Source organism: Hibiscus syriacus, unplaced genomic scaffold (assembly GCF_006381635.1).
Source record: "Hibiscus syriacus cultivar Baekdansim isolate YM2019G1 unplaced genomic scaffold, ASM638163v2 tig00116996_pilon, whole genome shotgun sequence".
NCBI lineage: Eukaryota > Viridiplantae > Streptophyta > Magnoliopsida > Malvales > Malvaceae > Hibiscus > Hibiscus syriacus.
Genome location: NW_024063512.1, coordinates 1,714,439 through 1,739,038, shown reverse-complemented (window position 1 = coordinate 1,739,038; position 24,600 = coordinate 1,714,439). Strand labels below are relative to the sequence as shown.

Below are 24,600 nucleotides of genomic sequence, written 5' to 3'. Positions count from 1 at the left end.
TCGCATGCATTTATTCAGGAAAAAGAAAAGGAAATAAAATAAATTAAAAGCTAGAGCTTATTTCTCCTTTGTGTATGCCTATGAACAGAGGTTCAGTATTGTCTTAGATCAGGTGAATTTTTAGGGTTTATTATATGCAGAGTTTCAGTTCTAGGAGTAAAGGTACTCGAATTGTCCTTGTTGATGCCCTCTTGGGCTGCCAACCCTCAATCATAGTCCACTACAGACTTAAGCAGACCGAGTTCAATTCGAGGGGACACATTTCTCTATGCCTGACACGGAGAATAAATTCTCACGAAGACAAAAAGCATATGAACCCCGAAAGTTACTTTCTAGGTCTGACACGGAGAATAAATTCTCACGAAGACGTCGCTTTCACTCCCACTTAAAATGGATAAACTCAATTATAGAGCTTTATGTAATGCAAGTGTTGTGTGTGAGGAGAAATGTTCAACCCTCTGACAAACAAATAATATGAAATTTAAATAAAATAAAAATATTAATAAAAAATATACATATAAATATTATGAAAATAATAAGTAATAAAAATTTTGAAAGAAAAAAATTAAAAATTAAATAAATATGAATTTTTAATTTCTAATTGATAGAGACAATTTATAATTGATTTTAATGTTTGACCGGTCCCCAGTAGAGTCGCCAAGCTGTCGTAACCGGTTTTTGTCCGGGCACGAATTTTTACTTGGCAGGGATAAAAATAATTTTGATTTTAAAAAAAATGTTTTTAGGAGTCGCCATTGACCTTTTGGGGTTAGGTAGGTCAAATACTTAAAAAAATCTTTTAAAATAGTTTTGAATAAAACATAATTTAAAAGATAAAATTGGTCTGCGTATAACCAAAAATTTTAGTAAAATAGGATTCGTGGTCGATTACGTTTGGGGAAGGATTAGCACCCCCACAACGCCCAAAATTGGTACTTATTAATTATAAATTGTCTCTATTATTAGATATTTAAAATTTCAAAAATATGGTTAATTTATAATCTTATTATTTTGAATTTATAATTTTAAGAAAAATAATTTTTATAAAGTAAAAATGTATATTTTTAGGGTTTTATAAATAAAATATTTATTTATTTAGAAATATCAGAAAATGGCATCTAGTTGCTTTAAGACTGCTTATTTCTTTAATATTAATAAATAAATATTAATAAGAATATAATAATTATTTTCTAAACATATGATTAACTAAGAGTGAATTAAATATAATATTTTATTAAAAATATCAAAAAAACATCTAATTACCTTAAGACTGTCAATTTCTTAATATTTAAAATAAACAAATATTATTATTTAATCAAATATATATATGACTAAAATAAAATAATAATAAAATAATAATAATTAAAGTACTAATTTAAACATATTGAAATTAAAAAGTTAATGATAAAATTAAATAAAATAAAACAGTGATAAAAAATTAAAACTATATGATTATCACAACCGGTTACAAGAAAATTTTGATTTTTAATATTAAATTTTACATAGAGATTCTTCACAATGATTGATGCCATTGATTAAGGAGAAAGACTAAAAAACAATTTATTATATTATTTTACAATAGGTAGAAGGAAATTATGGTCATAATAGACCAGTAAATGTCTTTATCCTAATGTAATTTTAAATTATTATTAAATATATGTATATTTAATGTAATTTAATAATAATTAATAATTCAAGATCAAAATAAAATATATTAATAATTAAAAGGACTAAATATGGTATTTTACCTTATTATTAATATAGTGACTAAATTAAAATTATATTAAATTCGAATATCAAATTAAAATAACCGGGATTAATATATTAATTATTAAAATTAAAGGTCTAAAACTATTATTTTTCCTAAAATATTTATATTTCATGAATATGACCAAATTATAATTTAATTAAAATTAAGAGTCTAAATTAAAAGGTTCGAGACTTGATTAAAGTGACTAAAATGTAATGTTACAAAGTTACAAGGGTAGCGGAAAGGGTTTTATCATGTGTGAAATTGCACAATCATCCCTCATCAAAACGATGTCGTTTTGATGAGGGTATTAATACCCTTTAACCGGCCCTAGAGGGCCATTTGTTTCATTTTCTGGCTTGGCTTCTCTCTTTTAGAGAGAGAAGCTCTGCCTTCTCTCTAAATTCTCCAACCGGAGGAAGGCCAGTTGCCACATTCTGGCGCCGATCACCGCCACCGGCCACCGTCTCCGGTGGCCGAAGATTACCAAACTACACCAAATTAAAGATTTCAACTCCTAAAGGCCAAATTCGGCCTCCTTTTACCCCAAATCCCCTTAGATCGACCTAGATCTAAGGTTTTTTTTACCTTTGATTTTCGGCTTTCCGACGGCGCGAGGAGGCTCCGATGACTGCAGTTTCCTCGGTAAGTTTCTCTCTTCTCTTTTCTTTTGATATTTGGTTGTTGGGTGGTTGCTGTCTGTTTCCCCTTTTTCTACTGTGTTGGGTATGGTTCTCGTTTGTTCCTCCGTCCTCCTCTGTGTTTGTCTCTCTGCAGGAGATGGTCATTTATAGGCCTCGCCGGTGTCTTCTTCGGACCGGTTAAAGGAATGGCCCTCTGTGAGTCACCGAACTATGGTGGTGACTCACCATAGGGTAGCAACGTGGACAAGGCAGCTGGCTTCTGGAGGCTTCTGGAGGCTTCAGCGTGGCAGCAGGGCGTTAGATCACCTGGCAGTGCTAGAAGCCGCTGCAACTGATGCGTGGAGGGGCTGCTCGCTGGAAGCTGCTGGAAATGATGCGTGGAGGGGCTGCTCGCTGGAAGCTGCTGGAAATGATGCGTGGAGGGGCTGCTGGATGGAGGGGGCTGCTCGGGTAAAAATTTAGTGTCTACAATATGCATTTCTTAACATAAACATGCCAATAAGTATAGTCAGAGAAGCAAGATCATCAACCAAGGACAGAGGTAGAATTTTATTTTGTGTTAAATTTAGAAATTATTAAAAAATTAAGTGGAGAAATTGAATTTTAATTTTTTTATTGTTAAATATTTTTTAAAATATGAGGTAAATTTTTTAAGGGTGTCAAAATCTTTCTAAAAGGTGTGTCATTTTTTCTTATATATGAATAAAAAATTAGAAAATTTTGGGGTGTCATTTAACAACCCTCAATATATGTCGGCTACGTCAGTGTCATCAACACAATATAATTCCACATGTATACATGTAATCAGCATGATGTATTCTAGTATCACATAATTTCGTAAATAGATATCCCTCTAGCCTACTAACATCGGTACTTGGGATGAGAATTAGTTCACTCTAGCATTAGGAACTACATCCACTAACCTCATAAATGTCAAGTACTTCGGGTGAGGTCTGGATCACCATAGCATCAAGTATGTATACTCGGGTAGCCTACTCCACTTGAGTATCTCGAATGAAGTCTAGGTCACGCAATATTAGAACATGCATTCAATTAGCATACTTGATGTGCTACAACACAACTCTTGAGAAATTTGGACAACTCACTAAAAAGATAAACGATCGTCGCACATAAGTAACCCGGGTTTCCTTTTTATTTTCATACGTATAAAACAAAGATATAAATTTTATGGAATATCTCATCATAAATTTCTTATGCTAAACAATAACATATTATTGAGTTCTCATTATTAAAGCTCGTTATTAAAGATTGTTAATTATTCTCGAGTACCATCAACCCTCTAAACTCGAGTATTGCTCATTCATGTATTCGATAAATAAGTATCATTGGTGGTATCAATACTTATATCAGAGTAATGGTATTAAACCTAGGGGTACTGATACTCTCCTTGAGTATTTGTACTCATTTTAGCTTTGATGAAATTTCAAATCTTGCATTATTGATACTCCTACCTGAGTATTGATAATGATCCTTAGATATCGATGTGATCTTGACAATTATGAATATCGATACTCTCACTCAAGTAACGTTACTTGTCTATTGAGTTTCGATATTAATCTTAGCCTTAATGTTTGAATAAACCTATATCATATTTGAATTGGTATATAATGTTTAAATTTATAATTAGATTAATGAAATAACTTGATTGATATAGTGCTGATTATTTTGAAGATTTAATTAGAATGTTTGAAGTTTAGGACCAATTTATAAGGTAAGTAACTGGTGGTTTGAGGAATTTTACTGAAATTTAAACCAAGAAAAAAAATGACATTACGCACACGGCTCTCATTAAATAGTAAGAAAATCTGCGACATTACTCGTCACTTCAAACACTTTTGGGAGCCAACTCGATTAGTTTGTTCTTTTCCTTACTCCTTTAAGTCCCAAACACAACTCTCTTGTAGATCACAATTCTACCCAATGATCCATTTCACGTTTTACTTTAATTCCTAGTTCCTCTCATCAATCTCTCAACTATTAGAAATCCATTCAAATTAAGAAAAGGGTTCATCAAACACTCGCCTCAAAAAGGAAATGGACGTTTAGGGGGCTTCTTATAGGAAATGCTCTGTCACGTTATGGTAATATTTTGCATTGATTCTCCTTTTTATCATTAGTGAATTTAAAGCAACGTTTTTTGATCTGATTGAGGGGTTTGTTTGTTTGTTTTTTTTATCAGATTTGATCACTTCGTTAGGGACTTAAACTCTCTATATAGAGTTCGATTATTGTTCATTGTGCTGTGTTTTCAAGGTAAGATTCCTGGTTCTCGTCGAATGTGTGGAATGTAAATGTAACAGTCATTTGGTTGTCTAGGACCCTGTTTTAGCATTCAATTTATTTATCCTACAGTCATTTTCTTTTTCGAGTTCCTATATTTTGGGGTTGGTTTATTTTGATTGAAGTGCGTGATCTCGTGTTTTAAGACAAAACCCAGGTCTTATATGGCGTAAAAGATTAAGCTTTGGACTTGTAGTAGAAGCCCGTGGGATCCAAACTTATTGCATTTATGGATTCTTTGATGTACTTTGTTTCAAAAGGACCTATGTTTGATTCTATTTTCCTTCTGGTTAAGAAAGATATCGCTTGCTTATATTATAACTTGCTTTGATGATTAATTCTGGCTTGTACTTAATGTCTTGCCTAACTCGATTGGCTCTTAAATGTGATGATGTGGTAATAACCCTTTTTCCCCTCTTATCATTTTGCTGTTTACAGCTTGAGACTTCAAGTTTTAATTTTAGTTTTCTACTTTTTTCTGATGATTTAATAATGTTAATATCCTTGTTCATAATTCTCTCTATATTGAACCATATTCATGCAACCGAAGATTCGAACAGCAATATTAGAAGCTTGTAATATTTTCAAATTTAATCATTTGCTCATGGTTATTTTATCTCACTGCCTTTTTTTTCAAGTTGAAGTTATGTTTCATGTTTGATATACTATCTGCTGTTGTCAAATCTTAGCTCAAATGAGCTCTCTACTTTCTTTTGGAGGCCAAAGCAATTTATGCATCAAGTTTCAAGATCATAATCGTTTTTGAGAATGATCATGATCCTTGAATTTTGATTATGGGCTAATTTGTTATCTTAAGCTGTTCAATATCTGTTAATTATTCATTTTCCCTGTATCGCCGTTTCACTTAAAAAGTCGTGTACTACTAATGTTTTGATCTCCCTCCTGTGGATCCTTGCGGTAGAGTAAGCTGATTTTATTACCAGAGACACGGAGTACTGGTTTGTGCTTTTGCTTTATGCCTCTGCCATTTATAATCGAAACATAAGAGTATTTATAAATATATTATCGTCTATATCGACTTAAGATGTGATATCAGACATGTTACTGGCTTTCCGTTTAATGTTTCCGATGCTGCTTCAGTAAATTCATTGTTTTACTGCATGCTTAATTTACTGCAGATGGGAGATGTGGCTAAGGACTTAATATCTGGGACTGTTGGAGGAGTAGCACAGTTGATGGTCGGGCATCCTTTCGATACCATCAAGGTTAAGCTTCAAAGTCAGTCTACCCCACTCCCTGGGCAACCACCCCAATACGCTGGTGTTATAGATGTTGTCAAGCAGACTTTAGCTGCTGAAGGTCCAAGGGTTTTGTGTAAGAGCATGGGTGCTCCCCTGGCGACTGTTGCAGCCCTTAATGCGGCTATCTTTATGGTCAGAGGGCAATTGGAGGATCTGTTGAGATCAGAGCCTGGTGCCTCACTCACAGTTAGCCAGCAATTCGTTGCCGGTGCTGGGGCTGGAGGTTCTGTTTCAGTCTTAACTTGCCCCACGGAGTTGCTCAAATGCAGGTCGGTAACATTGCTCTTTTTTGTTCAAATAGGATAAGTCTTCGAGCATAATATTTACTTCTTGGTACATATGGTGAATGCAAGCACAGAATGCTTTGGCACATTCTGGTTCAGCTAGTGCAGCATTGAAGTATAGAGGGCCAATTGATGTAGTCAGGCATGTTCTAGCTTCAGAGGGTGGCATAAGGGGTCTCTTCAAAGGATTCATTCCCACCTTGGTTCGTGAGATTCCGGGAAATGCCGCTATGTTTGGTGTTTACGAAGCAGTGAAGCAGTACATGGCAGGAGGACCAGACAGCAGTAAGCTGGGAAGAGGATCTTTGATCATGGCGGGAGGTGTGGCCGGAGCTTCGTTCTGGATCGGTGTCTACCCAATTGATGTGTGCAAGAGTGTGATCCAGGTAGACGACTACAAAACCCCCAAGTACAGTGGCTCTGTGAATGCATTTCGTAGTATATTAGCTTCGGAGGGAGTGAAAGGAGTATTCAAGGGGTTCGGACCTACCATGGCACCAAGTATGCCCGCAAATGCAGCATGTTTCTTGGCATATGAAGTCACAAGGTCTGCTTTGGGCTAAATCAAGTTTTATTGCTTTTCTTTCCCCTTTTTTTTGCGCTAATGCAATAATTTTATTGAAATAAAGACAATATAAGGACGCAGGTCACCGAGCTAAGATGCCAAAATGAGTACAATCACAAGGGAAAGACGCCAAAGTTTAAAAGAAGATAAAATCACAACACCCTAAACTTTAAAATGATTAAAGTGTTTTCTAACTCGTTTAAAATGACTGTGTTTTGAAACCATTAAAAAAATTAGAGGAAAAATTAAATTTTTTATGTGTTGGTCACTCAATGATTTAATATGAAACTCGAGATCCGATAATGATTTGAATCAGATTAAAATATTAAACATTCTTCGAAACTTTCTATTTGATTGTACTGAATGAATTAATATTTCTTTATTGGATCATTCCATTTTGAGGCAAATAGATCATTTAGGATAAAAAGGAATTAGCTTCAAAAATAATGATTCAAAGTTGTTACATAGTTGAACAATGCAATACCAAACACAAGATTGTCTTTCAAATCTTCCAATTCATGTAGAATCATGCTGACGCTGATCCACTCCTTTTCCTATTCAAAGATTAACCCTTTATCACACTGCCAATTTTTTACAGATGAAGAGAATTACAGATGTTAGACCCCTCCCTCCTTATCTTTTCCCTTCGCTCTGCATTCTGCGAATGGCAGACTCTGAATCTACCACTCACCACCTCACAGTCCCCCCGGGATAACCCACCACGAGTTCGACAAGTTAATCCCTTCCGTCACTATGTTCCACACCTACGCAGTAGGTCCCGGAAAATGTTCTTCCTTATTAGCCAAACATATCGACGCCCCACACGACGTCGTCTGTTCCATCGTCCGCCGTTTCGACAAACCCCAAACTTACAAACATTTCATCAGAAGCTACGCCTTTGAAGAAGGTTCGCGAATGGTGGTGGGCTGCACGCGTGAAGTCAAAGTGATCCCGGGTTAACGGCTGATACCAGCACCGAGAGACTCGATATTTTGGACGATGAACGACGGGTCACCGGGTTTAGCATCATTGGAGGGGAGCACCGGTTGAGGAATTACCGGTCGGTGACGACGGTTCACGGTTTCAACCATGACTGGAGGATCTGGACCGTTGTTTTGGAATCTTACGTCGTTGATGTCCCAGAAGGTAATACGGAGGAAGACACGAGACTGTTTGCTGACACCGTCATTAATTTAAATTTAAAAAACTGGCGTCTGCTGCCCAAGGGTTAGCGCGTGATGATCAAGGTAATAGTTCATAGTGGGAAACTGCGACGTTAAAAAAGCACACGTGGGAAAATGTATGTACAGATTCAAATGAAAATCCGGGAAATAAGGGGCAGTTTGTTGTAATTATTTATTATTATAAATATGAAGTCAGACAAAATATGTTATATGTTTAAAGATAATTTTTAATCTCTTAACATATTTTTTGTATCTATGGTACTCGAACACATGTCCTCAAAGAACAATAACAATTCATTTATCATGAAGTCCACTTGATTCGTATATTTTTTTATTTTAACCGTACAATACAAAATGAATATAAGATATATATATTTAAAAAAATTAATTATTGATGATGTACACACAACTTATAGATACAATTATTTAAATTTAAAACTTTAAAATAGAACAATACTATCTTTAATTATTAAATTCACAGTTCTAATTTCTTATAAGTTGGTCTTGTTACATGCTTAAATTATATTTTAAGCTATAATGAAAACAGAGCAGTGTTCTTCCATTTTGTTTGGCCAATAGGAGCTGTCTCCACTCCCCCGGTCCCTTAATCTTCTAATGAGATCTCTTAATTTGCACATGCATTTGACCCTACATTACTTTCACTACAGCAAAATAGGTATATAACGGTGTTTGTCACGGCGTTTTCAAAAAAAAAACGCCACTAAATTTATACATATCACGGCGTTTATATTTAAAACGCCGCTAAAACTCGTACTTTAGTGGCATTTATTTGACAAACGCCGCTAACAATCAGTACTTTAGTGGCGTTTGTAAACAAACGCCGCCATAGAATAGTTCTTTAGTCTCGTTTTTAGAAAAATGTCGCAATATGGTACATATATCGTGGCGTTTTTAGGAAAACGTCGTTGAAACCTAGTACTTTATTGGCGTTTTTCAATAAACGCCGCTAAAACGTAATACTTTAATGGCGTTTTAAGCAAAAACGTCGCTAAATACTCGTACTTTAGTGGCGTTTCCTAACAAACGCTGCTAAAACGTAGTATTTTAGCGGCGTGTTTAAATAAACGCCGCAATTTATTAGTACATTAGTGGCGTTTCTATTTACAAACGCCGCAAATGTACAGTTTCTAAGTCCCACCCATTTAAGCCTCTTTCATTTTTCCCCTTCGTCTATTTTTTTCATTCTCGCCGTTTACCCAAACCCATCTACTGGTAGTTTCCGAAGAGTGCTTCATCTCATTTTCCAAATTATTTTCTGTGATTTCTTTCCTCTGTTAGTCACTCCTACATCATTCGCCTTCTCCACGTTTTACAAGTTTGTCTGTTTTTTTTCTTTTTTTTTTCATTCCAACAGTCGTGATTTCAGGAATACTCATTTTAAATATCTCTTGAACCCAGTGGATTAACAGTTCAATTTCAGTCCAACAGTCGTGATTTCATCCAGATCTTTATTGGGTTCTTCTTTGTGCGTGTTTTGTTTTGATTTTCTTTTCTTTCCTCTGCGTTCTCCGGCTTGTTCAATCAAATATTGGGTCCGTCCCTTCCATATTGGACCAAGCTGCTGCTTCCACTAAATCTTTCTCTCTCTCCTTCTCAAGGTTAGTGATTGGCTTGGGGTCCAGAAATCCTGAGGAAATCCCATGGGCTGAGGCTGGAGCTGAGTATGTTGTCGAGTCTACTGGTGTTTTCACCGACAAAGACAAAGCTGCTGCTCACTTGAAGGTTTGTGAAAATAATTTTAGCTAATGTACACTTATGGTCTTATTAGAACTAAGTTGATTGGAATTTACCCGACATATGTTTTCCAAGAGGCAGAATTTTTTTTACTTTTGGAGCCTAATTATTTTTCTTATATTTGTGTTTGGTGTTCTTATTTCGAGTTATGTTTTGTTGCTTTTCAGGGTGGTGCAAAGAAGGTTGTTATTTCTGCTCCCAGTAAGGATGCTCCCATGTTTGTTGTTGGTGTCAACGAGAAGGAATATAAGCCTGATCTTAACATTGTCTCCAATGCTAGCTGCACCACCAACTGTCTCGCCCCATTGGCCAAGGTAATATTTGTTCCTAGTAAATTTATTTGTGCGTCTAGCTTATAGTTGTTATCTTTGAGTTGATGACATACTTCTAACTCGGTGGCAGGTGATCCATGACAAATTTGGCATCGTTGAGGGTCTTATGACCACTGTCCATTATTACTGGTTAGTACTTAAGCTCTCATTTTACTTCGTTTTGCAACCATTTGCATATTATTGACTGATGTTTCTATTCTTTTATTCAGCTACACAAAAGACTGTTGATGGTCCATCAATGAAGGACTGGAGAGGCGGTAGAGCTGCTTCTTTCAATATCATTCCCAGCAGCACTGGAGCTGCCAAGGTATGTGTTATGTTAATTTTTAGTTTCTCAAATGCTTTATTATGCAAGTTGTTACTGGAATTGAAGTTTGATGGTTGATAGTGATGGTTATCATGTAATCATATAGGCTGTTGGCAAAGTTTTGCCGGCATTGAATGGCAAGCTGACTGGAATGGCTTTTCGCGTTCCCACTGTTGATGTCTCTGTGGTTGACCTCACTGTGAGACTTGAGAAGAAGGCTACCTACGAGGACATTAAGGCTGCAATCAAGTAATGATTAGAATAATTATCTTATAATCATACCTTAAGTTGTCCTTAAGATAGCACTTTGAATTCTTTTCTTACCCCTTTTTTTGTGCATAGGGCGGAATCTGAAACTAACTTGAAGGGAATTCTTGGTTATGTAGAGGAAGATTTGGTCTCAACTGACTTTGTTGGAGACAACATGTATGATTTTTTTATTTCTTTTTAATGTTGGTTTTCTGGCCTGTCATACGATCTTATGTTACTATGCTTCACATGACTTTTTAAGAGTTTGAAATATTTGAAAATCTAGTCCGAGTAACATAGCCGAGGGTTTTAGATTAGGAAATTGGAACTTATGTTCTATGCAATTTATTATCAGGTCAAGCATTTTTGATGCCAAGGCTGGAATTGCTTTGAACGACAACTTTGTTAAGCTGGTTGCATGGTATGACAATGAGTGGGGTTACAGGTAAATTATACTTGTCTTAATTCCGGTTTTGTGTAGCTCTAAGTACTATACCTTCAATCAGACTTGTATGCTTGTATGAGTTTTCTAATGGACTTCTTCTTGTGTCCCAGTTCCCGCGTTATCGACTTGATTCGACACATGGCTTCTGTTTAAGCTTAGCGAGTGATTGGATTGTGGTTGGTGTTTCCAAGCCTTTTTGCCTGCTTCAATTTAATTTTAATTTAGAAGAGAGATGTGATGAGAATAATCGAATTGTACGGGACATATGAACTTAATTAGCTCTAATTATTAATGTATTTTAGGGTCAAAGGATTATGAGAGAAATCAGTGACATTCAAAGAAAGGTCAGTACATAAACATACAAAATAGAAGTCAAAAAGGAGGAATTAAAAAGATACTAAAGAACATACATAAGACTGTTTTGATGCATGCATTGCAGGAAGTTGAATTGATGGAAGAAAATGAACGATTGAAGCAACAAGTATGACTTTTCCTTCTCGTACATAATACTATTCCATGTTATTATATTTATAAGTATAGGTAATAGGCTACAAGCTTTCATCACTGCATGTATTGCAGATATCCGAGGGTCGAAGACAAGTTGCCGGTGACTCGGAGAACATCTTTGAGGAATGTCACTTGTCGGAGTCGGTGACCAACGTTTGTACTTCCAACGGTAATCGACACGACTACGAAAGCTCCAATACATTTTTGAAACTAGGGTAAATTCAATTGCGCAAACAAATACCAAATTTACTGTTAAAAAGCATCGGCCGACTCCATTTTTATTCTTCCTCGGATGTTTTGTAGGTTACCGTATGTTACAAATAATGTTGGGTAATGCTAATAGTCTCTGCTCTGCAACATGCCATTGGATACAATTGTATATTTCTCACTTGTTATACATCAGGCCATTCACAGTGGTATGTACTTTCCTTGTATTACATATCTCGTTTATTTATTTTCTTCTGTTAGGGGTTAGAAAGCATGTACAGTTTGGCACAGAAAAGCATTCAATTGAAACCAATGGCCTCTGCACATAAGTTGATGGGCTTATAATTGAAATTCTTGGGAAAATACTGAGGTGACAAATGGGGATAAAATATTAATTTACAATCTCCGTTAAATTCTCTTTTGCTTTCTTATCTTTAAGTTAGATTGTGCTTTTGTCTGTTCTCAGGTTGTTTTAGCAGAATGCTTGAAAGGATTTGGTCCTTGGTAAGCTTCATATTTCCATCTTTATATCTTTCTGTTTGTTAGGAATGCAGTTTTGGAGCCTTTTCTGGGTGCTATTGATTTAAAATATGTTTGGTCCGATAAGCTGTTAGAAGTTATCATGAAATTCAAGCTTGGATGTTTCTGCACAATTATTAAGATCTATCTCTATATTTTGCTTATCATCATGATGGTTGCCCATGCCATAGAGTTGTTGACTGCTGGGACTGATCATGCAGAAATGTGTTGTTAACTTTTTTAACGTAAGATATAATGGATTTTCATATAAACTGATGATTTATTTGGATATGAAACTAGAGATCGGGTTTGCATTGCCATGGATGGGGCCTTTTCAAGTGGCATGCCAATTGGAGTAAGACCTCATGAAGCAAAATATCTGTGCAAGAAATGACAGGACGATACTAGCTCTGCATCATTGTTTTCCCATATAAACTGGATTTATCTCTTTGAATTTAAGCGCCTCATTGTGACGAAGAGTTTTGAAGAATGTGTAAGATTAGAAGCAAAATATCTTAGATATTATTGTTTATTATAGTTAATAATGTTGAACTACATTATATTTTACGTTAATGTAAACTTTGATTTATTATTATGGATTTCATTTTTCTTGTTATGGATTTTAAGTTTGTTGTTATGGATGTCAAGTTTATTGGAAAATGCTACAGGTTAAATTTGGGTAATAAAAGAGTATAAAACAACATATGACAAATTAGTTTTAATTTGCAAAATCAATTTCTTTTAGCTATAGAGAGGTGGCGTTTGTATCTTAAAACGCCGCTATAGATATGACCTTTTGCGGCGTTTGTTCTAAAAACGCCGCTATATACCAGATCTTTTGCGGTGTTTGTGGGAAAAACGCCGCTAAATCTCAACACCTATTGCGACTTTTGTGGGAAAAACTCCGCTAAATCTCAACACCTATTGCGGCGTTTGTTGGAAAAACGCCGCTAAATATCAACACCTATTGCGGCGTTTGTTGGACAAACGCCGCTATATATCGTTACCTATTGCGGCATTTTTTGTTACCAAACGCCGCGAACTTTAGCGACGCTATTTTCAACGGCGCTTTTTGCGGCGTTTGTCATAGCGCCGCAGGTGTTTTTGCAGCGCTTAAAAACACCGCTATAGGTAAAAAACGCCGCAAATGTACAGTTTTGCTGTAGTGTTTCTACAAACGATTTGGAATTGTTCGATACGATTATCTAGGTACGAGCATAAAATTTTATATGAAATGATGAATTTATAAAACTTAATAGGACTAAATTTGTAAAATTTTAATTGGGATAAATTTATAAAAATTTTAAAGGATTGAAAACATATTAAATGAAAAATACAAAAGAAAATATAGATCATATTAAAAATCAAAATTTTCAAAGAACAACTATCCCCGCCAGTCCCTTTTTCGATCTATCCCTACAATCATGCACATCCCATTTTATATCAATGTTGTTATTAGTGAAGTTTTTGTTGGCCGAGACAGACATCTAGTTTTATGTCTGGTTATTTGAGGATATGAACTTAAGAAATTATATTATAAATTTAGAAATACAAAATTATAAATTTTCAAAGGATGTAAAATTAAATCATCAATTGAAAATAAATGAAAACATCTAAATTATGTGAAAATTTAAAGTTTTCATTGGTACGAGCACCCTCGATCCATCCTTATCTAATACCCTCATAGTTTAAGTTATGATACCTACTAAATTATTGGAATGTAATCACTAATATAAAAATATATCATCATATCATTCACTAATATAAAAATATATCATCATATCATTCACAAATACAAAAAATAATTATTATAAATTAAACAATAATATTATATTAACTAATTAAAATGTACTTATCAATGATATGTTGTTTTACTACTCTTCTCTATATATTTCAATTTAAAGATAAGTCCCCTGCAATTTCCATTATCACATAGACATCGCCATTATCTAAGCAATTAAGACATACCGGTGTATTTAATTTTCGGCTGGAAAACCCTAGATAGGCCGGTTTATAACTTCACATACTATTTCTCTTAGATTTTCATTAAAGATAATGTCTCATTAAAATCATATTATGATAAAAACGCTATGGAAAAATATATTAATGAAAGAAACAATAACGTATATTTGTAACAAGCATAATATGTTGTCTCGAAGGGACGAAATAATAATAAAGAGAAAGAGAGTACATCGCGTATTTACTCTCTCATGACAACGCTAAATGTGATTTGAGAGTATTCACAATCCGATTATGAATATAGTCTTCAAATGTTAAATAAAAATATTTACTGAAGTATTTAATAGAGTTAAGCTTAAGTGTCCAACCATTTTACTCTTATAAGAATTATTTTTTTGTTAAATTTGCATCTCTTTTAAAAGAAGTTTGAGGTTAAAATTTGGATTTAATTATTATCTTTATCTTAAGATTTTGGTAGAAATCTTAAGTGTTATAGAATAAAATTGTGTCTTCAAAAAGGTTCAAATTCGGGTTAATAAATGTCAGAGAAGCCTTCGTGATGGTAAGCTAAGATAGTAGTTGTAAACTTCATTGAAGAAGTTGCATCGCTATAAGTTACTATGTCTTATTTTTCTTCTTAACTATCAAAAAATTTGTAAATGTTAATTTATCCCCTTTCTTGCTATCGATTTATTGATCGAGCTAACATATTTCAAAAAATGAAAATGAACCTAATGATTATATGAAAGTTAATGGAAGAAGTTAAAATGGAAAATGGGGTAAGGAGAGGCCCGAACTCTTGACCTCAGGAAAACTCAACCAAGCTATGAGACCTACGCGCTAGCCAACTGCACCACCACCACTGATGACAATTCTCTCATAATTTTAATAACTATTTTTTCTCATTTGAATAAATAAAATACTACAGTCAAATTCCCTGTTAGAACTTGTCTGTTATTCATTGATCAATTAATGACTTCGTTTGATCTGAGTAGCTAATTTGTGTAATGTAAATAAATTAACCAGTTTATCCCACTTGAATGAAAGATGAGAAAGGAGATGATGATGACTCTACATTGAGAATAACCGATCGATTAACAGATGATCAAACAAATTAACAAGCAATTACTTGTTCATCGATCAACTTATTTGTTGTTCATTGATCATTCAAGTCCAACAAACTTAGTAGCTTGATTGCCTTGATCATTACTGATATGTAAACACAAACTAGTTTTTTTGCTTGTTGTTCATCGATCAATTACGTGTTTTCTTAGCTGTAAAGTCAAAATCTTTCATGACCATATTTAGAAGAAGAAGGAACAATCGTGGTTCTAAATTTAATACCCAAAGCTGTCCCGTTATCCAAATTACAAACGTATCTGATAAATTCCAACCTGTTATCTCCTTTTTCCAGATCATCACCTCCAAGCTAGCTATATTAAACCCTCGACCTCAGACATCTCTCGTCAACACCCTCCATTGTTCTCTCATTCATCAAAGAACTTTAAAAGAAAAATAAACAAAAGCTATGAGTTTGAACTGCTTGACTTGCCAGGTCCTGAAAAGAACTGACTCGGTCAATGAGAGGGATCACTCTGGCCGTAAACAAAAGCCTAACCTGACATTTTGCTGGGGAAGTGCAGCTTGGTCTCCGAATTACGAGCAAATCAGAAGTGAGCCAACGTCGAAGAAGGTGAAGAAGGGTCATCGCCGCCGGAATACCATTCACACGACGTATGAGTCCAAGGGTCTCGACGCTGATCACGCCGAGCCAAGGCTGGTGAGGAGCAGTGGGATGAGGAGGGATTGGAGCTTTGAGGATTTGAGAGGACCAGGGATGATCGAAAGATGAGAAAATAGATGATGATTATACGTTGACATTATTGTACATGCATGCATGCATGGCTCTTGGCAAATTAATGAACTCTTTTATTTCGTCACTTCTTTAAATTTCATAAATATTTTTTTATTGTTATGAGTTGTAATTTGATGTTAAATTATGGATGGATATGGATTTGTTTTCATGTTGATTGCATAAACCAAGTAGCAACTGTAATTGGTTGTTTGGTTGAAGAAACATTGAATGTATACACAAATGATCATATCCCATATTCTCTGTCAAAAAAAAATCTTCTTTGAATAATTATATCTGGCTTTTAGTTCAACATTCAGCGAACAATAATTTATGCCTTGAATGGAAATAACTCTCTCCTTACGAATCTCTTTTAAAAGAAACATTTGTCCGATGTGAGCTCGAGCGTCGTGAATGATATTCAACGATTGCGTTTCAAATTTTGAGTTGAAAAATCTCCTCGTTTTCACATGCTTTCCTGGTTAAACCTGTTTTACTTTTAACAACGGCATTAACATTTTTGTACAAAAAACAAAACGGAAGAAGAAGACAGTACGGCCAACAGCACGATTGAGTTGTGAATTATTGAATAGATTGCTTTGATGATCGACACTGGATTTTGGTTACCGGCTATGTCCTCCTGTAAAATTCCACCAGCAAACATAATGTCCCAATAGTTGAAAAAGGACACACCTACAGGTCTATAGCCACATGCTCAGCAGCCATCAAAGCTTTCAATCCAATCCATTCATTTTCTTAACTCAATAATCGATCTCAATAGTTAAAGAAATTATTATTCTGTTTTAAGATCTTTAGTTCAAATAAATGCGACTACAAAATGTGTTGTCAATAGTTTAAAAATATTATTCTCTTTTAAGATCTTTAATTCAAATAAACGCGAGTGTTGTTAATAGTTTAAAAATATTATAATCATATAATATCTTGATAATCAAATTATTAAAAAATAAAAAGTCTATTTTACCCGAGGTGAATTCTATCACAAACTGTAAATTTGGTGAAGAAAACATACTTTTAACATGCAGTTTCCAGGGAATTACCAGCTCCCAATCGGATAAGCTCTGTTCCCATTACACACTGGCATGTGCAGAATTATTATGTGGTCGAGCATTTTCGGCACGTCGAAACATTATTATTGTTGTTGTTGTTGTTATTATATGCTCGAAAACAATCCCAACTACTCCCAAGAGTATAATAAAAAAGCATGTGATAAACCTGGAGAACAACTTAACAAACGCAGAACTTCATACTGGTTCCAATATATAACAAGCTATATAAATATACATGCATATGTACATAACAAGATTTAACACAAAAAGGCTATTGTCAGTTGACAACTTAATAACCTATCAAACTATTGAATATGCTTAAATACCACTAAGAACAAAATCCAAGAGTATTTTTACAGAGCTTGTGTGCCACCAGGAGCCTTAAAATGTCCCGGAGCTCTGAGGGCCGTTTTAACAATCGTACCACAGTCGTATCTATCTCCGATCAATCTTTATCCCCATTGCTTATTTGGGTCAAGCTCTGCTCTATCCTCTGTATCTTGCATCTCTGAACCGAACCGATTTGCTTATGTAGGTCAAGCTCTGGTTAATGTTCGATGTCGTTCGTCTCCAATTTTGGATGTTACAGCTAGCCTGAGCTGCTCCTGAGTGTAAAACCGGTTCCCCATCTTCACGGTGGCTTGTTGGATCATCAAGTCGTTCACTACAGTCACACTGGCGTGTTGCACATGGAGGTCTAACTCCTTTAAAGCAGTCATTAACCTTGCTGCTGGATGGTTCTTTCTCTTACATTGTACTTGAATCATTGCATCCAGCCCGATGATCTTCACTTCGATTTCCAGTTCTATCAATTTATTGCACATCAATTGTGATGAATCTTTATTTGCCAATTCTTTCTTCGTCGCTTCTAATTGTTTCTTCAGCTCGAATTTCTCTGAATCTGCATTCTGTACCTTTGTGCTAAGCTCTTTGATGTACGAGATACCATCACCGAGGAGCGATGCTTTATCCATCTTCGATACGTTAGGAACCACAACACGCAAGGCGTAAAACCTCTGATTGAGCCTCTCTCTTCTTTGACGCTCCGCTTCGACATGATTCAGAGGCTCTTCCCTTCCATTTGCTGGCTTTCTCCCTCGTTTCCGAGGCTTCTTTTCAGGCTCCAAAGCTCTGCTACAATCAGGTTCTTTAACGACGGATGCTTCCATATCGGAGTGATCCAAATCGGCAGCACCTCCACTTGATTTCACCATACCAGAAGAAGGCAACACTACACCAGAAGAATCACCTGAAAACAAATTCCCACTCCTCTTACTCTCACCAAAATTCAGTATCTCCTGGGATTCTGGTTTCAGCAAATTAGAAGAATTCCCATTCCTTGAACTGTTAATCCCATCGAAACCATAATCGGAGAAGCTCTGGCCCTGCTGGTGATTCTGCTGCTGTTGATGATGATTTGCAACATGAATAGAACTCGGATTCTCAGTCAAACTACTCGAACTCGGATTATCACCGAACTGAATCGACTTTTTAATCTGCTGATTCTGTTTGCTAGGATTATTGTTTTCCTTATTTTCAACCCCAGAATTTGGATGACTAATCCAAAGCGAAGACGGATCATTTTCGCCTTCATCAGCAATATTATTACACAGAGACAAATAAGCAGCATCAATTCCATTATTGAAGTTAAACAAAACCCGAACCTTATTATCAGACCGGAGCTTTGCGTGATGAGTTCGTTGAACCCAATTCAACCACACCATTTTCCGACGGTATACAAACCATCGTTTGCAAACCGAAAATCTGCCCTTGCCTCGCTCGTTCGCACGTCGAACCGGCTAGCCGGTCCGATCCAACAACCCAGACTGGAGTTGAATTGAAAAAAGCCTGCCCCGGAAGCCCGCGGCCGTTGACGAAAGACTGCGTCATGGAAACCAAAAAGAACCACTCCGTATCGGTGACTTCTTCGTCGATGGCATCGTCGGTGGGAACCATGGAACCGGAAATCAAAGAATTAAGTTCTCTAAAAACTTTTTTACGGTGCTCTTGTTCCGAAACTGCAGATGAAGTTTTCAACTTCCCTTTCCCTTATCTTCTTCGCCTTTGTAATACCCATTGCCCGAACCCATACCGAGGAGCGGAGTAATCGTAGGAGGACTGCCAAAAAATGGCGTAAGTCCAACACTCGCGGGCGCCTTCGATGAGAGCATGGAGACGCTGCTGGAGAGTTTCTTGATTGAAAAGAGAAAAAGAGGGCTGAGATTGAGGTGACTTTGAAAGGCCGGGTGGACCGCTAGCGGCAGCAGAAGAAGTAATAACAGGTGGTGTGGAAGTGGATACAGAGGATTGAGGCGGCGGCGGCCATAAAGCTGAAAGATCGGAGCTCATAAAAACTTCCGTGACCGATGCGTTTTCATCCGTCCAAAGATTCATCGTCGACGCTAATCGAGAATCCGTCATATTCACAAGAAAGTGAATTTCTTTTCTTCGTTTTTTTAATCAGAGGAACTCGTTTCGTGGTTAGGATGAAGATGAAGAATGTAAGGATGGAGGCAAATGGATACAAGGGAATTAAAATATTATTTTAACTTTTTATTTGGAGGGAATTAGAGAGCCGACAAAAAGCGAAGAAATATCTACAAGGCCGGGTCCGAGGAGAGCCGATTAAATCGGTAAATAATAGATATCTGGCGCATGAAGCAGCCGTCATTTTATTATGAAAAAAATATTATTTTAATTTTTTAGAAGGTCGTGGGTTTAGTTCATATGACCTTCAAAAATAGATTAAATTTCTTAAAAGGTCACGAGTTCAATTCTCGTTACCTTCAAAAATAAGTAAAGTTAATGACATGTTAATAGAAGGATCCAAATGGAATTATATTGATAATTTGAGAAATGATATAAAATATTTTAAAGTTTATGGACCAATTTAAAATGTGATCATAGTTTGGGGACTGATAAAATATTTTAAAACTTAAAGAACCAATTTAAAATAAGGATAACAGTTTGACAACGTCTTACGCAATTAACTCTTAAAAGAGTGAAGTATATATTCCTTTGCCTCCTTAAAAAATATCCGCGACATTTTCCAAATAACCGCCACCTGTCAATCACTCGCCCTGATACTTAACTTATTTTAAAGAATCTTTTTGCTTTGGAATAATTCACTTGAAGTCACTATAATAATTTGGTAAACTGCCTATTTGAACACTCACCCATTACTTACTTTATGTTTTGGTCACAAACTATTTTTTTTTAAATATATATACCTAGCATTACATTTGGTTTTGTTTGTCACCCGCCGTTAAAGAATTAACGTGATATTAATGTGACATATTTTAAAATTTTTCAATGTTGATATGGTATTATTTTATGGTGACACATCATCATCATTGTTAATTTTGTAACGACGGGCAATGACAGATTCAAAAATATTTTTTAAGTTACGCACACATATATGAATAATATAATTTTTTTGTATGTGAGGTATGTACAAATAAAATTTCAAGATAGAAACAATCAATAAAATAATTAACTAACCTAAGGAAAGTTGAATTTCAATGCATATCCTGTAAACCATGTAGATTCACCAATGACGATATATGACCAAAACATATACAAAATATTATTTTATTTTAAAAAATAATAACTAAATGAACAAAATAAAAACTTAATAATAAATAATCACAGTTTTACATAGATTTAGGATCATTGGATGAGGAAACTCAAATGTTGAGATTAATAGTAGAAAATGAAAAGATGTTCACTAGAAAAAGAATAAGGAGTTAATCACAGCCTTTGATTTCCCTCCTCTAACAATCCTAAAAATGTGTAAAACTGTTTTTACATTGGTTGTAAGTGGATCATAATCATATATATATATATATATATATATATATGAGTTAAGATCCACTTACAAAATATAAAACTTTTTTAGTTTTACACATATTTAGGATTGTTAAATGAGTAAAAATATATGGTTAAGATTGATTTCTTGTTTTTTTCAGTAAATATCTTCTCATTTTCTACTACTAATCTCAGTATCTTTTTTCACTCATCCAATAATCCTAAATCTATATAAAATTAAAAGAGTTTTACATTGTGTAACAAGATCCTATTCGGATAGAGAGAAAATGTTATCAACTTAGAATTGACACATAAAAGAAACAATTATTGGCAAAACTTAAAGGCATTATGGTAAAAAAAAGTCTTTATTGGTTGCTAATTTTTTTAGTTATGTCCTTAAAAGTGATTTTAAAAATTTAAGTTATATTATTTTAAAATATTTAAATAATTTTATTTTGGATGATCAACTAATAACAAATATTTATCTGATATGACATGATAATTTTAAGAGTACAATTTAAAAAAGAAAATATCGATGCTTTTTTTATTATTTTGTTTTTTATTTTTAATTTATATATTTTCTGATACAGAGTTTATTTTATAGTATTATTTGTTTGGATAAACTATACTACTAGTTATTTTTGTTTTTGGTATGTCTTATTTTGATCATTGATTTTAAAAGTTATATTATAATTATTTTTATTTTTGGTATGTCTTATTTTTGTCATCAAATCGTTAATTCTCGTTAATTTGATGATGTGACATATTAATAAAAATAATAATTTTTAATTTGACCCTTATATTTTAGACAAAATGCTAATTTAACTTTAAGATAAAACATAATTTAACTCCTAAATTTTAAATAAAATACGAATTTAATATCTCATGAATGCGTCTATGAAGCATGGTAATTTAGACAAACAAAAGACAAAATGCCCTAAAGATACCTGCATGCGTCTTCGTACTTGTCCCAATCTTCATATCATGCTAATAGATCCGCCAGTGTCCATCCTAAACAACACACAGATTACCCAGTGCCAGTGACAATATCTCCTACTAGTACACAGGTGACAATCGACTTAATGAGATTACATGCAGACAGTCTATACTGACAAATGTGAGGTACTGTTGTTTTCTTCTTTGTTCTGAAATTCAATTCTACTCTCAATGTGAATTTTCGTTTTCCTGGCCAATTAAATTATTCTTTGTTTCAGGTATATGTATTGGCAAAGAAGTATGAAGAGAAATACAGGCAATCTAGGGACGTAGCCTCTAGATTAAGCATTTAGGAGTCCACATTTCGTGATATTCAGGTATTTAAGAATTTCCTATGTTTTTCAGTGATAGTGATGTGATCCCAATCAGCCCTAACTTTTGTCTTGATCTGATTAAACCATTGAAGTTCACCAAGGATGATTCAAAGGGAATTCTACCTTACTTCATCCTATACTTGCTCATTTATGCACTATATTTTATCATATATTTGTATTTACCTCTTAGGATATGCTTATCATATGATATCATTCATTGCATGAATTTGCATGAGTTTTATTAGTTTAATGACATTCATTGCATTTAATAAGTATGTTGTTCATTAAAGCATGCATTGCATTTAAGCATGTATTTCATTTAGGGAAGTAGTTCATTTATGGATCTAGTTATTTAATAAACTAATTCATTCATGCATTTAGTTCATTGAATAAAGTTAGTTCATTGAATAATGTTATTTCATTAATCAAACTATCTCTTAACTATCTCATGCATATTTACATGTTATGATTGAATAAAGTTTATCTTTATGTTTAGGTGCAATAGGGAAGCTGAACAATCTCAACAGATGCAAGATTATCAGTCAGAATGTCTTCCAATTATGGATTCGATACAGACGTGTTTGGGTCCAACAATCAATTGGACATTATTCCTCTATCTCTTATCTTTACAATGCCTTTTGAATCACCTCAATCCAATATCGGGAGCTTGAGATATGATCGATTTACTGAAGATAGTGCAGGCTGGAATTTTCATTACTGGAATTTCATGCATGGATTATTTGGATGAGTTTGTGCCAAGGAAGAGTCCTTTCATCTTCTACCAAGAGACAAGCAATTGACGACTATCTTAATGCTTCTATTCAAAGCAATTCAAGGATGAATTCTTTTCATCTTTTCAAGGTTGTTCATATTCTTGGAGAGACAATGCATTCAATCCTTCATAATTCACCTATTCAAGTCTTACTTATCATTCTTTGAAGGCTATTCACATGCTACCAAGGAACAAGCAATGAAGGCTGATTTTATTTCATTTAATCATCAAATTAAGTGCTAAAATCAGCAAGGAATTTGAAGAGACAAGGTGATTTGGACATGTAGAATGTCCACATTCATCCTATGACCTCATTTATCCTCTTTTCTTCCATTTGCAAGAAAAACAAGGCAGCCCAAGAGTCACCCTCCTTTTTGGACGAATTTAAGGCTGAAATTATCTCAAATTAAAGCTTAATTCATCCATTTTCAATCTACATGGCCAACCATCAAAGGATAAGAAGAATGACAAGTCATTTAATTGAATTCAATTGCATTTAGGTGATTGTTTTCTTTTAATTGTAAAAACTCTTCATATGGTGCCTATCAACACTATAAATAGGTACCTCCATTGCATTTGTACATAGAACTTTTTGCATAATAAACTCTTTGAAAGGTTGCTTTCATTTTAGTTCTTGGATTAGAACTCTATCGGTTTCTTGTCGGTCTTGAAGCCTTCATCCATTTCATCTTGTTATAGCGTTGGTTCCTAACTCTACTATAGCTAGTGGGTCGCGTTCCACCCTCTATCACTTCGATTCCATCTTTATTATATTGTTGGTTCCTAATTCATATATAGTTAGAGGGTCACAATCCATCCTTTGAATTAATATCATTCTCCACGCCAACCACAAACATCCTTCACCATTTTCGTTGCATCCATTCAACCACTATCACCACCACACTTATTTCATTTACAATCCACTTCAACTTCATTCTATCATTTCCATTACTTTCATACACATATTCATATATACATATTTTCCCTCTTATAACGTTGTTTATGCATTTTCAGTCTTCAATCAAAGCACTGTGAAGTTCTTACTAGAATCACGATCGGGCAAAATTATATATGACTCGGAACACATAACTGGGATCATATCATTTGGTATCAGAGCTAGTCGATTCAGTAAGCGTATCATTTTCTCTCTTCCGGGTTAGTAAAAAAATAAAAAAAAAAGTTAAAAAAATAAAAGAAAGAAAGAAAGAAAAAATTTAAAGATGGAGGGAGTAATTATTTTCATCTTTGAAAAAAAATAATTAAGAAGGTTTCGTATTTGTTTCATCATTTCTTTTATTATATTTACGATTTCATTGCCTATTCGCATCTTCGTTCTTTCTTGTAGCCAATTCTTTCTTTACTCACATCATTTTTCCAACCAAGCCCCAATTATTTCAGCCGAAGTCTACAAGACACCTTGTAAACCTCGAGGGAGTTCCACAAGAACTTTAAAGGAAAGCAATAGCAGTAAAAGACAAGAGTGTGCATTAAGGGTAAAAGCCATCCGGAGTGAAACACGAGA

The 24,600-nt window shown here is 34.6% G+C and overlaps 3 protein-coding genes and 2 pseudogenes across 4 annotated transcripts; 4 read left to right on the top strand and 1 right to left on the bottom strand.

Annotated features, from left to right (window-relative positions):
* Nucleotides 1-4,621: 4,621 nt before the first annotated feature.
* Nucleotides 4,622-6,823, top strand: LOC120193467 (mitochondrial carnitine/acylcarnitine carrier-like protein). 2 transcript variants are annotated; one of them, XM_039195953.1, is made up of 3 exons: nt 4,622-4,668; nt 5,835-6,226; nt 6,303-6,823. In XM_039195953.1, exons 2-3 carry the CDS (start codon nt 5,835-5,837, stop codon nt 6,802-6,804), a joined length of 894 nt encoding a protein of 297 aa, XP_039051884.1. In that variant the 5' UTR covers nt 4,622-4,668; the 3' UTR covers nt 6,805-6,823. The 2 variants fall into 2 exon arrangements, with proteins under 2 accessions (XP_039051884.1, XP_039051885.1); XM_039195954.1 differs by lacking the exon at nt 4,622-4,668 and adding an exon at nt 5,599-5,654.
* Nucleotides 6,824-7,533: 710 nt separating this feature from the next.
* On the top strand, nt 7,534-8,066 carry LOC120193640 (annotated as a pseudogene).
* An 803-nt stretch (nt 8,067-8,869) lies between these two features.
* LOC120193595 (glyceraldehyde-3-phosphate dehydrogenase 2, cytosolic-like) lies at nt 8,870-11,246 on the top strand. The gene is made up of 9 exons (XM_039196060.1): nt 8,870-8,882; nt 9,456-9,733; nt 9,913-10,059; nt 10,148-10,199; nt 10,263-10,384; nt 10,491-10,633; nt 10,727-10,810; nt 10,989-11,078; nt 11,189-11,246. Exons 1-9 carry the CDS (start codon nt 8,870-8,872, stop codon nt 11,229-11,231), a joined length of 972 nt encoding a protein of 323 aa, XP_039051991.1. The 3' UTR covers nt 11,232-11,246.
* A 4,552-nt stretch (nt 11,247-15,798) lies between these two features.
* Nucleotides 15,799-16,122, top strand: LOC120193594. The gene has a single exon (XM_039196059.1). It carries the CDS (start codon nt 15,799-15,801, stop codon nt 16,120-16,122), a length of 324 nt encoding a protein of 107 aa, XP_039051990.1.
* A 1,265-nt stretch (nt 16,123-17,387) lies between these two features.
* On the bottom strand, nt 17,388-19,708 carry LOC120193701 (annotated as a pseudogene).
* Nucleotides 19,709-24,600: the final 4,892 nt, after the last annotated feature.

Coding starts and splice junctions, on each gene's coding strand:
- LOC120193467 (XM_039195953.1), top strand. CDS start 5,835: ATGGGAGATGTGGCTAAGGACTTAATATCTGGGACTGTTGGAGGAGTA. Junction 6,227..6,302: donor ACGGAGTTGCTCAAATGCAG/GTCGGTAACATT, acceptor GTACATATGGTG/AATGCAAGCACAGAATGCTT.
- LOC120193595 (XM_039196060.1), top strand. Junction 10,060..10,147: donor GTCTCGCCCCATTGGCCAAG/GTAATATTTGTT, acceptor ACTCGGTGGCAG/GTGATCCATGACAAATTTGG. Junction 10,634..10,726: donor GACATTAAGGCTGCAATCAA/GTAATGATTAGA, acceptor TTTTGTGCATAG/GGCGGAATCTGAAACTAACT.
- LOC120193594 (XM_039196059.1), top strand. CDS start 15,799: ATGAGTTTGAACTGCTTGACTTGCCAGGTCCTGAAAAGAACTGACTCG.